Here is a 17,460-nt window from a genome sequence, read left to right as displayed (position 1 = left end):
GAAAATAGTGGATTGTGCAGGATTAGTTTGAATAACATCTTAGAGGGCCTGCAGGAGAGGAGAGAATGTCTGTTATCAGGGAGGAACCACCATAAATTAACTTTGGCACACAGGCCGTGTCTCAAATGAGCAGGCAGTAAATAGACGTCTCAAGTCATCTCCCATAGGGAGAGAAAGCACTAAGAACTTTAGTAAAACATAATAGTTTTATTAATTGCAATTTAATTAGTAGAATACCATTTAGTTAAAATTAACATGACTTGTACTAGTCTAATTTGTAGTTTTATATTAACAGCACTGGTAGTGTCTAAATCAAGCTAAATTTGTGAAATTAAGTTAGCCAAACTTAATCAAAACTAGTATAACATTAATTAGAAAATGTCTAGAATGAATGTGTTTCTATTGAAAACTGTTCAGGTATATTCTATAAGTGTCTTAATTCTTAAAATTTTCACTTTGATCTAAGAGGATGCAGAAGTTCTGAACCACTTTGCGTACCAGGTTCAATTATCAATTAGGAGTAACATCATATTTCAAACTGTCATGAGAAGAACTTGCTCTAAATGACCTTTGGTCTCCTTTGTAGATAGAGAAGCACACCGTAGCCCTGAAATTAAACAGAAGATAATAAAATTTCTTCAAACTTCTCAACTTAGTAATTTGACACTGGTTACAGCTAAACAAGGAAAAAACCTGCCTTGCTTGCATAATTGCATACATTAAAAAACAAGGAACCACCTTTGAGAGAAAACTCTACACCCCAGAGGAACGAATCAGATTTGCTATTTGCAGCCGCATAGCAATCTCCAAAAAAATGCATTTTTTGCCTTTTTTCTGTCTTTCTAATTTTCTACTTTTCTACTTCCATCAGGTAATTCATGTCTGCGTTGCTCTATAGCAACTATATGCTGAGTATATCATTTTGTTAAAATAAAATGTTGAATCTTGTAAATTTAAAAGCTGTGCCTGTGGTAGGCTGAACTATTTTGAAGTTTCTTGTTACTAATTAAACACTGACATTAAAGGTTTTGTTTAAACTATTAATTTAAACTAGCTTAAATGGATGTTCAGATGGGTTGCCATCTGGCAAGAGTTTATACCTTTTGTAGTAAAGTGCCTGCACTGCACATGGTAAAGAAAATGGATAACAATTTTGAAAATACAGTTCTGTTGTACCCTTTCTAATTGCTGAGTGTTCTTTCTACCGTGTCACCCAGTGCGGTCTTAAAACACTTAATTTAGTAGCACTTAAAAATATGTCTTTGAATAAATGTAATTCAATCATGGAAAGGATTTCCACACAATTGAGTAGCTTTCTTTCAGCATGAGGCATGTTTGTTGAGCTAACTTAAGTTTCATGGGTTGGATCAACTTAATTAAGTAGTGTGAAGGTATTACTGTAAAATAAGTTGGTTTCAACTAAATTTGCATTCATCTTAACCAAGTAATGTCAATTATTTGGTCAAAAACATTGCAATTAGTTGGTCTGGCTCTATTAAATTACATTGGGTCCAACTAAAGCAAATGAATCAACCTCAAAAGTTAAGTTGAACCAACACATTTGCTTTAAATTGGAGTAACAGAATTACATAGTGCTGAAACAAAGCAAAGTAATCAGGTGGAAATCCTTTACATTATTTCTTTTTATGTTAATCCAAATAGTTATTTCTTTGATTGTGTGTGGCTTTTGTTTCTATGGCATCACTGAATCCGGGAGGTCAAGAGAATACAATGAGCCAGAAGTTAATGATATTTTTCTCTACATTGCCAAATAAACAAAAGTAAACTGACCAATAACATTTAGGTTTAAGACACAGAGGTGGCCACCCCAACAGACTCACACAGATGTGCATACAATGTTTTTACACAAAATAACTTTTTTTTCTCCACAATTTTGTTAATAGTAAAGAGGGTTTGATTATTTAAAAAAAACTGAAAAAAAAAACTATTGTTTTCTTTCTTTACTTAGAGGAAAATATCAAGGTACACACAGTGCATTCAGCCGTACAGCTGCAGGCGCTCCTTCTACTTACTACCTAACTCTGATTTTAAGCAATATGTATCTTAAGTCATGTCATGTTAAGTTATTGGAAGTATTTGAAAAATATGGGAGGTTATTTTACAAATTGGCTCCCACATGGTCCTAGCAAAGTGTATGTGAAGTCATAATGGCTCTTGGGAGCAAAAAGTTTGTTCTGGCAGATTAAATTATTTTAATTGTAACTTTTATTTTCACATCTTAACAGAAACAAAGATGAACTTCTGCAGTATGTGAAGAATTTTCAACCTCAAAATGAAGAAGTCAAAGCCATCAGAGTTTTACTCCACGGCCCAGTCGGTGCAGGAAAGTCCAGCTTCATCAACTCTGTCAACAACGTCTTACAAGGCAGAATGACCAATAGAGCTCTGACCAGCACCATAACCTCTGATCAAAGTTTCACCAAGAAGGTGAATAAAATATATATTTTTGCATCTGTTTTTGTACTGCTTACATAAAGACCTTATCTCTTTTTTTCTCTCAGTATCAAACCTATAAAATCAAGAAAGAAGGCAGGGGAAACTTTTATCCCTTTGTGTTCAATGACATCATGGGTCTGGAGGATGGACAGGGAAGAGGAGTCAGAGCAGACGACATCAAACTGGCCTTGAAGGGACGTGTAAAGGAGGGTTATAAGGTATAAACACTTTACTTTTAAAGTAATTTTTAACAATCACCTAAAAGATTAGTTATAATTGGCTTATTTCAAAGTACGACCACATTTACCTTGCTTTATACAAAACAATATATTTCCATACAGATTTTTTCATAACAGTCATTTATTTCCACAGTTCAATCCTGCATCTTCCCTTTCTGAAGATGATCCTGGCTACAACTCTTCTCCATCTGTCAGTGACAGAGTTCATGTTCTGGTCTGCATTTATTCTGCTAATGCATCAGAAATGAAGTCATCAGTTTTACAGAAAATGAGGGAAATCAGAGAAGCAGCCAGTGATCTGAGTAAGAAACAAATTATACAATCAAATTTCTATTCAGGAAAGTAATGCATCTGTGTACAAATGCAAAACTCTTCAGTTTGACTTTAATTATTATAGTTGGTTGTATAATGCAAAAATTCAGTAAAAAAAAAAATCATATTAAAATTTTTCTATTTTGTCTCTTTTTTTTCTTAATGTCTTATTTCTGGATTTTCGAAAATGGCTCTTATGGCATCTGAGAAGCATTGCTTTGATGCAGCTGGCCAGATATATTAGCTTCTAATAATCTCTAAAGAAACTCTCTGTATCTACAGATATCCCTCAGCTGGCAATTCTCACCCACGTTGATGAAGCCTGTGGTGAAACAGAAAGAGATCTGAGAAACGTCTACAAGAGTAAACATTTAAAGAAAAAAGTCAGTTGAAGGAAGATTTATTCAAAACAGGATAATCTCCCTCACTGTATTCTGAATAAAAATATTTTATTAAAACAGATGGGTGACTTCAGCTCCAGTCTGGGGATTTCAATGAACTGCATCCTCCCAGTGAAAAACTACAGTCATGAAACTCAACTGAATCCAGACGTCGACGCTCTGATTCTGAGTGCTCTGAGGCTGATGATTGACTTTGGAGGCGACTACGCTACAAACAATGTAAGCCTACAAAACTGTTTGTGATATTCATGGAAATCACAGCAGCAGGTTTGTTCATATCAGTGAATATACTGCAGGATCATATCAAATTCACAAACAAACAATGACAAAAAGTAATGAAGAAAACTGAAATAGGACTTCAAAAATAATTAACGAAACAATTAAAAATAGGAAGAAATATCAACATGAACCACAAGGCAGCTAAAACATAGTCAATCACCAATGAGAATGGTCCCTCTGAAGAGACCAGGATGAGGCGGAGGGTTAAAGGGTAGGAAGTCTAGAGACAATGTCCAGATCCAGAGGAGTCCAACACGTTGGGACAAGGAGTCATAAAACTTGACCCTGTGCTCATGGGTCTTTGGGAGTTGGCGCTATTAGACAACAAAGTGAATATGTGTGAGGGAACGAGAAAAGAGAGCGAGAAAGAGCTTTAAACCAGGCTTATTGTTCTAAGCCTCAAAATAATTTCCAAAATCAGTTTATCAAGTGAATCAGTAACATTTAATCAAGATAACACAGTTTGAAAGAGAAAAAGTACAAATAATTCACTGGGATTTGCATTTTTAGACTTAATACAATAAAACTTTTTACAACTGTAAGCATTGGTACCGTACTTTCTGGACTATAGAGCGCACCTTACTATATGCTGTACCTACAAATAAAAAACAAAACAAAACTGGAAACGTACATATGTAAGCCGCACCGGGCTATAAGTCGCATGATTCAAAACATGGGGAAAAAGTTAATTTTAAAAGTAAAAAGTCTGAAAAATACATAACTTGCCAGCTTCTTCAATATATAGTTTTAACATTTATTGTGGAAAGATTTGCAGCAATATTGCTTATATTTCTGCTTGTCAGATGAGAAGAGATGAAAAGTGCATAACATTTGCATTAACAATAAAAGGACAGGTTTTGTCTATTTCCTGGCCTTTTCCTGCGAATTACAGTTACTTGCTTGTGATGGAGTATAAGGGCTCTGAGATTTGTGTTTTATATACAAGTAAAGTTGGACGTGAATAAAGCCGTTATTTTATGATAAGTTTTCACTAAGTTGTTTTACTGCGCTAAATTGCGGAATACTGAGGGTCTTGTAAGGTTATAGTTGGTATTTGTTTAACAAATGAGTAAATACAAAATGTTTTAGCACATCAGAAGCAAATTTTCAACCCCAGGGCTTTGAAATGATTGTTTAAACAACCTTTTATTCAATAGAAGGAACCATGTTACATATCATTCTAATGTCGCCAGGCTGGGAATCGAACCTGCGACAGCCACGTCAAACACTAAAGGCCCCCTCTAATACGACTTGGTTCTGGTAATTTTATGACTGTTTTCTCCTATTTGAAAATAAAAATCTCTTAGCCTGGCCATGAAACTCCGTCATACTTGCTTTACTGACCTCTGCTGCTGTTTCTCTTTTCACTATGAAACTTCTCCATCTCCCCTCTATGACAGTAGATATATTTGCTTGTATCCTTCGTTCCGGTGGTTTTTCCCATAGACATTAATACGTAGAAGCCTCATGGGGCGGGTCAGCCCGTTACATAACATACTTTCACAACATGTTGACAGTTTTAAAAATGTGAAAAAAATATATTTTGTAAAAGTTACATCCTGCAACTTTTAATGCTTCAAACAAGTTATTTTGCATTTTTAGAAGAAACAATAAACTGTAATATTTCCTGCTTTAAAAGACTCAACATAAAAAGGTGTGAAACAAAAGAAAAATAGATGGAAAACAATGTGAAGGGGAAAAAAATAACTCTTCTTTCTTTGTCTGTTTCTCTCATAGCAACATTTTGTTCCAGCGATGGGGGGTGGTTCTCCAGGTTTACGTAAGTAATACAGGATTGTTCGGTTGAAATACTTCCATCCATCCATCCATCCATCCATCCATCCATCCATCCATCCATCCATCCATCCATCCATCCATCCATCCATTCTCTTACTTCGTTATCCCATTGTGGTCAGGAGAGTGCTGGTGCCTATCTCCGGTTGGAATAATTTAAAATTAAAAGTAAATTAGTTTACTTTTAATTTTAAAATACCCACATTATGAAGTAAAACAATGTTACAGATAAAGCTTTAGAAATGAACATTATAGAATATAACTGTAAAGAGAGTAAATAGTCACTTGTAGCAATTTATCAAGTCCAGAGATCCACAACGTGCTTCACACTACAGCGATTTCATGCTTTCATGAAATCGTGATTTAATAAAAAATTACATTGTAATTTTAATTACCACATCATTAAAAGATAAGCTACAAATTAAGGCTGAAAGTAATGACTGTTTGTGGGTACAGGGTTTCCCTCCCCACCATGTTTTTGTATTAAAAGATGTTAAGTTGGCAAAAAATGTAAAATATTACTGGATAATCATATATACATTACTGGAAGACATTCCTGACTATACTTAAACCCAGAACTAAAGAGTCTTAAAAAAAAATTAAAAAAGAATATCAATTATTTGTACTTCAGAAGAGTCAGAATCGGAAGAATTTTATTGTTATTGTCAGAAAGATAACAAAATTGCAGTTTCAGTTACAATCATCCATTATGCAACAATACGGGGGGGATAATTGGCTGAGGCCTCGCAGCCTGACAGGCGCCACCCTTGCAGGAGGAAATATGAAAAATAAGAACAACATCAGGTAAGGAGAGGGGAAAAAAACAGGCTGTCTCACACTCTGCTCTTTGCAGGGCAGAGTTCGAGATGAAGAAAAAAAAATCGGCACTTAAGCACATATAGACAAAACAGGTGTGACGTGCATATGGGTCTCATGTGAGTTATGTGTGTGCTAGACCATGAACCCCAACTGAAGCATGCGATTGTCTGTGATTATCTGTGAATATGATGTTGGGTTCACCACCAGCTTATCAGTTCAGAAACACAGATGTACCAGGGAGGGGAGGGCAGCAGAACAGAGCCTTCTTGGCCAGCCCGGGGAGCCAGATTCTGATAGCAATAATTTGTTTAGGTTAGGCTGATATCAGTTTAATGCCTTCCTTGAGAGTCTCGCTGGAGCCTCTCAGTGGCAAATCCAAACAGCCAAATTTTAGGGTCTCCCGCCTGATCCGAGCGAACAGCATTCTCCAAGGTCACACTATTTCCATTCTGAGTCCGAGATCCGCTGACCGTCCACGGTCCTGTTCCAGGATCGCACCCAGTCTGCGGCTCAGCTCCCATATCATCTCAGTCTGAGTGTTGATCGCTCTGCAGATCCCATCAACCCCGGCAGCCTTGAAATGGCCAAAACGGCCGCTTCTGTTAACTTCCAAATTAATCAGTTAGTGGATCTAAAAACACAATTTAATGCTGATCACACATAGTTCATATAACCCAGTGTTTCTCAACCTGGTCCTCACCGCCCCCCTGCTCTGCATGTTTTAGATGTGCCACTATTCCAGAACAGCTGATTCAAATGACTGCATGACCATCAAGTACTGCAGAAGCCTGTTAATCGCCCAGAGATACAATCCAGGTGTGTGGCAGAAGGGAAATACCTAAAACATGCAGGGCAGAGGGGCGGTGAGGATCAGGGTTGAGAAACACTGATATAACCTCTGTTTAGTTCATGATGCCATGAGACTTCGTCCTGCGGGCCGCAATTGGCCCACGGGCCTTGAGAATGAGACCTCTGCCTTAGAGGCATCAATAAACCCAATTATAACACAGATGAAATTTTTCTTAGATGTGCTCTTGCTGCCGCTTTCAGGCCATAAATACAGAAATCAGTTCCCAAGTTGGCTTTGAAACCAAATTGATTATCTGTTGTACCAATAAACTGATTGAGCTGACCAAGAAATGCTTTTTCTAAAACTCTAGATATCACACTAGCTAAAGCTATTGGTCTGTAGTTAAGGCCAGAGAAACACATTGCAAGCAGCACAGCCACTTTTTGGCTAGCATATTTCAGATGTTCTGCTGTAATGCTATCAGAACCTGTTGCCTTATTCTCACACAAGTACGCTGTAGCCTGCTGGACTTCACTAGGGGTTATTATAGCTGCATCACTCTTACCAATATTTCCCAATCCATAGGGTTCACTTTTTACACAATTAAATAAGGCAGAGTAGTGCTGTCTCCATAGCTCTGCTATATTGCAGATGCATCATGTCGCTGCAAAATATAAAATAAAATAAAGATGAAAAAATTAAATCAACGCGCTACCAGGTGAGCGCAACATCTCCATGAGCTGAACCTCTGGTGCACTAACACTCTGGTCAACTGGGAACACATACATACAATTTATCAATGCAGACAAATAGCCACACACTGGGCAGCATGTTGAAATGTAAATGCACATACTGTACACAATTCCTTGTTCACAAAAATATAGCAGATAGAACCTGGCGGCCAGCCAGGCTTAAAATTTACTGGGGGAGACCCCAGGGTATTTCAGGTCACACAAAAATAAACTTGTCTTCTCACTGAAGTTTTCAAGGCTGCCTTTTTGCCTTAAGGTTCATGCAAAAATTGTCCATTTATTAATAGTTTTGATCCATATCATCGTAATCTTTATATATCGGGCTGCATTTAGCTCCTCTACTCCCACCACTTAAGTAGAACTTATTTCTTATTTGATGGTTTTGCTTCTTAATGATCAAATGAATGACTGGATGGTTTGAATATCTGGACCTACGAAATTAATCAAATACAAACTAAATAGAATTTTTTTCTTACTATTGGGTGTTTTTTTATACATTGCTCTCAATTTTTCATTACAGTGTTAGAAACTCCATGGAGAGATATATCCTCAACGTGAGTAAATTTGTTTTTGTCCATCTGCATGCTACCATTGATGCTTTTTTGCCTCATCCCGTAACACTCATTATACCAATTTCTGAGGTGCACAAATAAAGTTCCTGGGTTCATTTAAACCAGAGAAGTTTTAAATATCTAGTCTCAGAATCCAATTTTTTTCCCCCAAAAAAACATTTTTTAAAAATCTGATTACGAGCTCCATTATTAAACATTTCAATCAACATTCAGTGTAATGATAGTTTTACTCTTAGAGATAAAGGACAAGTTAAGCTTTTTTTAAAAATGGTTATATATAAAAATTATAATTTTACATTAATTTTTTTGCTTCTGTTATGCAGTCATTCACCTGGTACTATACGACCCAGTAACCTTGCCAAGTTATCTACTCCCTGTTTTGGGACCATAGTGGTAAATAATCGTACTTGGTTTCTGGTCCTATAGTGACTTTAGCAGTTTTGTGCATTACATGCTGCATAGGGTTTTTTTTATGCCATATTTATTAAGAAGGCATATTTTGCCTAAACGAGGACACCTGAATATGCATAAAAATGCATCTTGTCCAGCTATTTCTACTGGATAAAACTTACCTTCCTGGTAGATTAGTCATTTCAAAAAAGAATTTTTTTGTACTGAATTGGGTAAGAATAGCTCAAAAGCTGACTTGTGCTGAGAATGATCCTTTCTCCATTTAGGTTCTTGATGTATGAGGCTGAAGAAGAGTCACTGAGTTGAATTCATGAATTCCATTTAATACCAAAACACAGCACTGGTCCATTGGTCATACTATCCTTATTGGCTAGCAGAGTAATATGCCCCCTAGCAATAGTTTCTAGTTCCTTTTGTTGGCCTCTATCTAAGCAACACCCTAAAGATTGTGTTCCCTAGCGTGTTATTTCCTTTAACATTAGCTTTGTGCACATATGTGTGTGCATGTGTACAAGCATGCAAATAGTTAAAAGAGATAGAGGAAAACACAGAATTGTTTATTCCCAACACTTGATATCTGTTATGTCTCTGTTTAAGCTTCTGATTTGCTTGCTGAAAGACACTCAAGAGAGAAGAAATTAGGAAAAGTGTTTATTTACAAAGAGGAATAAATGTCAAAGGTGGAGGTCCAGGGTAAAGGCTAAAGAGAAACAATATAGAGTCAGTTATTACAACAAGAAACTAGCGATTAGGTAAGGTAATTTTATTTATATTGTAATGAGGCCTGAAGTCTGGATATAGTACGGACCTGAACATTCAAAGCCACATAAAGACAGTTACTGATGGGTATTTTTCTCGAACCTTCATTAAAAGAACCACAGACAACGTATATGAATTTTATGACCAAGCTTTTGCAAAAGGAGAAGACTCAGCAAACTGCTCCTCCAAGCCGTTCACTGAGCGTTCTAAAGACCTTTGGTTACAGCTTGTCTTTTATTATCGAACAAAAAGAGGGAGGATAGCTAAAGAAGACAACAGAGGTAATTTATTACTGCACACAGACAGTTTCTAAGGTAGGAAGTATTCCGGTTGATAAGAAGGCACCTGTGGAAACGTAATTTAAGGTCTGGGAAACACAGTTAACGGTTTCACATGAAGACAAACAGGCAGATGGGGCCTTCAGGTCAGTTTATACACACAGAAGGAAGAGAACACTTTAAATTGAACATTAGACTGAATATGAACTAAAGTAATAGCAAAATGATAATACCAAAAAATCTCTAACAGTTACAAAGCCAGGCTGCTCTGCATTCCCAGAATCAGAACCAAACATGGAGAAACGGCATTCAGCTTGTAACACAAATCTGGTTCAAACTTCCTGAAAACTGCAAAACAGCGGAGAAATGACCGCAGCTGCTGCGCTCCAGACTGTAATATGGAGAATCTCCCCACTGGACTAGAACCAAACCAAATCACACATTAACCTATTATAGAGAGCAACTTGCCACCGGAAAGTGTCGTAAGATGCCCTTGTAACTGTTGTGCTGTTCATGGCTGTACTCTAATAATCAGATCATGTTTAATTTGTGGCTGCAGTAAGTGTGTTTTAAACGTACTCCCAAAACAAAAGCAGTAGTTTTCATTGCCTACCGACAGATAAGCAAACAAAAAAAATTGTGGCTTACAATTCTAAACTTAAAGAGAGAACCCAAAATGCTTTATGTGTGCTCATTTCATTGTGCGGACAAAAAGCCAATGGAAGAAAACCCACATCTGCATCCAAAGCAACTGAGTCAGTGAAGTAGAAAAAATTAGACCATTTCTCCAAGTTGTCATCCCTCCCCGCGATAGCTCTAGGTTGCGGTAAAACAATATTGCCACATTTAAACTGTGATAGCTGGTGTTCCTACATATTTTATAGCCTAAACGCTCTGACGAAATCAGGTTAGTGTTAGAGTAACATGTAAACAAATAGCAGGTCAAATTCAAAACGTTACAGAGCTGCTGTTATTAATGTCACGCCTAATGGTATTAACATGGACACAAAAAATAAGAAAGAAAAAAAAAAGTTATAAAATAAATGCTCCTTTAAAACATAGAGAAATGATTAGTCCCTTTTAGACTAAGGAGTTCAATAAGCTTATTATTGTTATGATCTGAAAAACGTATTTCTTTTTACAGGCATAGACAAGATAATGGATCGTTCAAGGCAACTTGAAAGAACAGGAGAAAATCTGACTTGTACTGATTTAAAACAAGACGCTCACATCAATAATCAAATACAGGATAAACCATAATAGATTTACTCAAGTAAAAGTATAAAATACAGCATAGTAAAAAAGACTCCTAAAAGTAATTTTATTTCAAACAAGTAAATGTAACTGAGTAAATGAAACTAGTTAACAGGTGTGCCGGCAGGATGTTTTTAGAGGGTAGCACAAAACTATCACTGCACCTGACCTATAAGAACACAATTACATCTCCACTGGGCATCATGCGCATGTCACAAAAAAAAAAAACAGCACAGATCTAAAACAAATACAGGGCACACCCACATGACCCGCTAAAACAGTGGATCTATTTATTTATTTATTTTACAAATTATACTGAATAATAAAGGCATGAAAGCAAAGACTGCCCGTGTGATCTGGATGGAGGTTCCCAGGTTCAGGTGGTGTGCCTGAGACTTCCAGAGAAGGTGAAGCAACAATGTTGGCTTAATTTCTACTGTTTTGGCAAACGCTTTGACTACATTTAACTGTCTTGGCACGATGCTCAGGAAGAGTGCGGTAGATGTCATGGTTGTCCAATGGGTGACTTGTCAGCTATTCCGTTCGCCAAGCCACAAAAAAGCTCATAAACCGGTGAACCCGCCAGAACCGCACACATGGTAAAAGGTTCAGGCTGGATTCAAACAACCATGGGAGAACTCCGCTCATTTGTAGAAAAATCACCAAGCTGCTGTTGAGGAAAAATTAATATTCTTAGTGTTTAATACAGTTAATTTTACCACATGTGAAAATAGTGGATTGTGCAGGATTAGTTTGAATAACATCTTAGAGGGCCTGCAGGAGAGGAGAGAATGTCTGTTATCAGGGAGGAACCACCATAAATTAACTTTGGCACACAGGCCGTGTCTCAAATGAGCAGGCAGTAAATAGACGTCTCAAGTCATCTCCCATAGGGAGAGAAAGCACTAAGAACTTCAGGAAAACATAATAGTTTTATTAATTGCAATTTAATTAGTAGAATACCATTTAGTTAAAATTAACATGACTTGAACTAGTCTAATTTGTAGTTTTATATTAACAGCACTGGTAGTGTCTAAATCAAGCTAAATTTGTGAAATTAAGTTAGCCAAACTTAATCAAAACTAGTATAACATTAATTAGAAAATGTCTAGAATGAATGTGTTTCTATTGAAAACTGTTCAGGTATATTCTATAAGTGTCTTAATTCTTAAAATTTTCACTTTGATCTAATAGGATGCAGAAGTTCTGAACCACTTTGCGTACCAGGTTCAATTATCAATTAGGAGTAACATCATATTTCAAACTGTCATGAGAAGAACTTGCTCTAAATGACCTTTGGTCTCCTTTGTAGATAGAGAAGCACACCGTAGCCCTGAAATTAAACAGAAGATAATAAAATTTCTTCAAACTTCTCAACTTAGTAATTTGACACTGGTTACAGCTAAACAAGGAAAAAACCTGCCTTACTTGCATAATTGCATACATTAAAAAACAAGGAACCACCTTTGAGAGAAAACTCTACACCCCAGAGGAACGAATCAGATTTGCTATTTGCAGCCGCATAGCAATCTCCAAAAAAAATGCATTTTTTGCCTTTTTTCTGTCTTTCTAATTTTCTACTTCTCTACTTCCATCAGGTAATTCATGTCTGCGTAAGTGTGTTTAAAGTGTCTGTGCTGTGCATGTGAATTTATACTTTTAACTTTTGGAATAAACTCTGAAAATGTATGACGGGGAGCGCTGATTGTTAATTCAGATGTCATGGCAGACTTCATCCAGGTTCCTGTGGGGTTATTATATGCTAAGTATATCATTTTGTTAAAATAAAATGTTGAATCTTGTAAATTTAAAAGCTGTGCCTGTGGTAGGCTGAACTATTTTGAAGTTTCTTGTTACTAATTAAACACTGACATTAAAGGTTTTGTTTAAACTATTAATTTAAACTAGCTTAAATGGATGTTCAGATGGGTTGCCATCTGGCAAGAGTTTATACCTTTTGTAGTAAAGTGCCTGCACTGCACATGGTAAAGAAAATGGATAACAATTTTGAAAATACAGTTCTGTTGTACCCTTTCTAATTGCTGAGTGTTCTTTCTACCGTGTCACCCAATGCGGTCTTAAAACACTTAATTTAGTAGCACTTAAAAATATGTCTTTGAATAAATGTAATTCAATCATGGAAAGGATTTCCACACAATTGAGTAGCTTTCTTTCAGCATGAAGCATGTTTGTTGAGCTAACTTAAGTTTCATGGGTTGGATCAACTTAATTAAGTAGTGTGAAGGTATTACTGTAAAATAAGTTGGTTTCAACTAAATTTGCATTCATCTTAACCAAGTAATGTCAATTATTTGGTCAAAAACATTGCAATTAGTTGGTCTGGCTCTATTAAATTACATTGGGTCCAACTAAAGCAAATGAATCGACCTCAAAAGTTAAGTTGAACCAACACATTTGCTTTAAATTGGAGTAACAGAATTACATAGTGCTGAAACAAAGCAAAGTAATCAGGTGGAAATCCTTTACATGATTTCTTTTTATGTTAATCCAAATAGTTATTTCTTTGATTGTGTGTGGCTTTTGTTTCTATGGCATCACTGAATCCGGGAGGTCAAGAGAATACAATGAGCCAGAAGTTAATGATATTTTTCTCTACATTGCCAAATAAACAAAAGTAAACTGACCAATAACATTTAGGTTTAAGACACAGAGGTGGCCACCCCAACAGACTCACACAGATGTGCATACGATGTTTTTACACAAAATATCTTTTTTTTCTCCACAATTTTGTTAATAGTAAAGAGGGTTTGATTATTTAAAAAAAACTGAAAAAAAAAACTATTGTTTTCTTTCTTTACTTAGAGGAAAATATCAAGGTACACACAGTGCATTCAGCCGTACAGCTGCAGGCGCTCCTTCTACTTACTACCTAACTCTGATTTTAAGCAATATGTATCTTATGTCATGTCATGTTATGTTATCGGAAGTATTTGAAAAATAAGGGAGGTTGTTTTAAAAAAGTGTATGTGAAGCCATAAAGACCCTTGGGAGCAAAAAGTTTGTTCTGGCAAATAAAATTATTTTAATTGTAAATTTTATTTTCACATTTTAACAGAAACAAACATGAACTTCTGCAGTCCATGAATAATTTTCAACCTCAAAATGAAAAAGTCACAGCGGTCAGAGTCCTGCTGTACGGTCCAGTTGGTGCAGGAAAGTCCAGCTTCATCAACTCCGTCAACAACATCCTGCAAGGGAGAATGACCAATGAAGCTCTGGCCAGCAACCTAACCTCTGATCAAAGTTTCACCAAGAAGGTGAATAAAATATATATTTTTGCATCTGTTTTTGTACTGCTTACATAAAGACCTTATCTCTTTTTTTTTCTTTCAGTATAAAACCTATAAAATCAAGAAAGAAGGCAGGGGAAACTTTTATCCCTTTGTGTTTAATGACATCATGGGTCTGGAAGAGCAAGGAGGAGTCAGAACAGACGACATCAAACTGGCCTTGAAGGGACGTGTAAACGAAGGTTATAAGGTATAAACACTTTACTTTTAAAGGAATTTTTAACAATCACCTAAAAGATTAGTTCTAATTGGCTTATTTCAAAATACGACCACATTTACCTTGCTTTATACAAAACAATATATTTCCATACAGATTTTTTATAACTGTCATTTATTTCCACAGTTCAATCCTGCATCTTCTCTTTCTGATGATGATCTTGGCTACAACTCTTCTCCATCCATCAGTGACAGAGTTCATGTTCTGGTTTGTGTTTATTCTGCTAATGCATCACAAATGAGGTCATCAGTTTTGCAGAAAATGAGGGAAATCAGAGAAGCAGCCAGTGAGCTGGGTAAGAAACAAATTATACAATCAAATTTCTATTAAGGAAAGTAATGCATCTGTGTACAAATGCAAAACTCTTGAGTTTGGTTGTATAATGCAAAAATTCAGTTAAAAAAATCATAACATTTTTCTACTTTGTCTTTTTTTCTTAATGTCTTATTTCTGGATTTTCCAAAATGGCTCTTATGGCATCTGAGAAGCATTACTTTCTCAGATGCCGATTATTAGCTGCTAATAATCTCTAAAGAAACTCTCTGTATCTACAGATATCCCTCAGCTGGCAATTCTTACCCACATTGATGCAGCCTGTGGTGAAACACAAAGAGATCTGAAAAACATCTACAGGAGCAAATATTTAAAGAAAAAGGTGAGTTGAAGAAAGGTTTATTCAAAACGGATAATCTCCCTCACTGTATTAGACTCTGACTAAAAATATTTTATTAACACAGATGACTGACTTCAGCTCCAGTCTGGGGATCCCAATGAACTGCATCCTCCCAGTGAAGAACTACAGTCATGAAACTCAGCTGAATCCAGACATCGACACTCTGATCCTGAGCGCTCTGAGGCTGATGATTGACTTTGGAGACGACTACGCCGACAAACTGTGAAGATGTGGTAGAAACAATTAGTAGTGTCTGTTTCAAGTAAGTTTTTATTTTTCTTTAAATTGGTTTAATTTAAAACACTAATCAGGTGTAAACACCATAGAAATGCCAAAAGACAATAAAAACACACTGTAAAACAATAATTTTTTCCTTTCTTAAAAAAAAAAGCAAACTCATTGCCTCAAAATTGTTTAGTTTTCATTAAATTCACTGAGTAACATTAACATTTCAATTTTAGTGAGTTTAACTTAAGTTCACATAGTAAATCTGAGTTTGTTGTTTTACTTAAATGGCATCCAAGGCTTTTATTTTTTTGCATCTGTAAATAAACATGCAAACAAGTGCTATTGAAAGCACATTTATTAACTCAACACTACTTATATAATAGGAAGCTTACTTTATTGAAATAGTTATTGGCTCATGCTTTTTATTTGTTTTTTATATTTAGACTTTGACAGAAACTATGGAAAGCAGGAATATTTTGCTCACTTTTTTTTATTCAGCTTTTCATCAGGCAGAGGCAGCTGGTGATGAAAATGAACATAAACTCACTTATGATCCAAGTTTGAGTTTATTTGTATTTCAGCAACAAGGCAGTTCAGGGGGCTTTACATCATAAAAACACAAAAATAAAAGGTCAGAATACAGTCAATGATTGACATGTTACATTTTGTCATGGGCCATTATTGCACATGAGAATAAAAATTAATGTTTCATTTACATCAGTATTTTAAAGTCTATATTTCACTGTTTTATATATATATATATGATTTTGTATATGTAGTCAATATCATGTATGATTTTAAATGACTATAACTCCACTTTTTAATAGTTCTTAAACATCCTGTTTAAAAATTGCGAATTAGCTTACATTATAAGCACTATGACAGTGTTTATTGGGTTTTTTGGATTTTTGTTAGTTCTTACTCATTAACTTACCCTACATTTTAATTTGTCTTTTTTTTTTATTTCATGTGTATTGTTGTATCACACATTTTATCATATGCGTATTTACACTGTTACAACTATATTGTTTTATTCCCCCTTTGGTTTCAGTTGGTCTATGGTATAGAGTCTGGAGAAAAGACGATGAAGTCAATAAAGGTGTAAAACAAAGAGGTAGATGAACAGGCAAATGAATAGAAACATGCTCAAATAAAACAGGTGCCACGCCGACTGACCATATCAAAAACCATAAAGTCATGCTGAGGGAGACTGAGTTGACTGTTTTTTTAAAACTATTCATCAGGTTTCAGCTTTGAGTTGTTAAGCAACATTTGTAAAAATGAAGATACTCTCATAAATATTGTCCATCTCAGTCGAGATCCAGAGGGTGAAACATGTATTATTTACTTCGTTATTGCTTTATGGACTCTATACATTTCAGATGATATTCGACCTAAAGACATATTCTTGTATTCTTGCTATCAGTTCTCTTAAAATAGATCTTCATTGTTAATGTAATCTTAAATGTTGGATTTTTATTAGCTGTAAGCAGAAAATATCACAATTAACTGAAATAAAACCTTGAAAACATCTGTGTGTGACTGATCTAAAGTTAATGAACTTTACAATAATGTTTAGCTTTATTCATTGGGGTTGGTTTTAGGAAAATATTTTAACCAAGAAGAATGGGTGTTTGTAATGGTAATGACAATGTATAGCTTATTTAAAATTGCATATGTTTATAAAACAGTCTGGGGTGTTTAGTAATTAAGTAGCAGCTCAGTGTTGATGCAATAAAAAAATATACAGATGAAGAGAGAAACACACACTCCAGGACTCAGAGCTCATTTACTGTAATACAGTAGACACAAAAACACATCTCAAGCTTTTCTTTAGACAAAAAAAATGCACAGCACCATATTTAATGTCAGGAATTATAGGTAATAGAAATACAAGTTGTCACAAAAATTGCA

At 35.6% G+C, this 17,460-nt stretch overlaps 1 protein-coding gene across 1 annotated transcript; it reads left to right on the top strand.

The window, feature by feature from the left end:
- The first annotated feature begins 2,526 nt into the window (after positions 1–2,526).
- On the top strand, positions 2,527–17,077 carry LOC103460647 (interferon-induced protein 44-like). The gene is made up of 11 exons (XM_081599584.1): positions 2,527–2,675; positions 2,830–2,998; positions 3,291–3,391; positions 3,470–3,628; positions 5,426–5,468; positions 8,364–8,397; positions 14,194–14,395; positions 14,472–14,618; positions 14,772–14,940; positions 15,200–15,300; positions 15,383–17,077. Exons 1-11 carry the CDS (start codon positions 2,589–2,591, stop codon positions 15,542–15,544), a joined length of 1,374 nt encoding a protein of 457 aa, XP_081455710.1. The 5' UTR covers positions 2,527–2,588; the 3' UTR covers positions 15,545–17,077.
- The last annotated feature ends 383 nt before the right edge of the window (positions 17,078–17,460 follow it).

This window comes from Poecilia reticulata, chromosome 2 (assembly GCF_904066995.2).
Source record: "Poecilia reticulata chromosome 2, P_reticulata-male-v2, whole genome shotgun sequence".
Lineage (NCBI taxonomy): Eukaryota > Metazoa > Chordata > Actinopteri > Cyprinodontiformes > Poeciliidae > Poecilia > Poecilia reticulata.
Note: the sequence above shows the minus strand (reverse complement) of the source record. Positions and strands in the feature narration are given on the sequence as shown.

What these genes read in the sequence shown, in the direction of transcription:
- LOC103460647 (XM_081599584.1), top strand. Translation starts at nt 2,589, where the DNA reads ATGGGTCTGGAGGATGGACAGGGAAGAGGAGTCAGAGCAGACGACATC. An exon ending in GTGTAAAGGAGGGTTATAAG is followed by an intron (nt 2,676 to 2,829) that starts GTATAAACACTT and finishes TTATTTCCACAG; the next exon opens with TTCAATCCTGCATCTTCCCT. An exon ending in GGGTGGTTCTCCAGGTTTAC is followed by an intron (nt 5,469 to 8,363) that starts GTAAGTAATACA and finishes TTTTCATTACAG; the next exon opens with TGTTAGAAACTCCATGGAGA.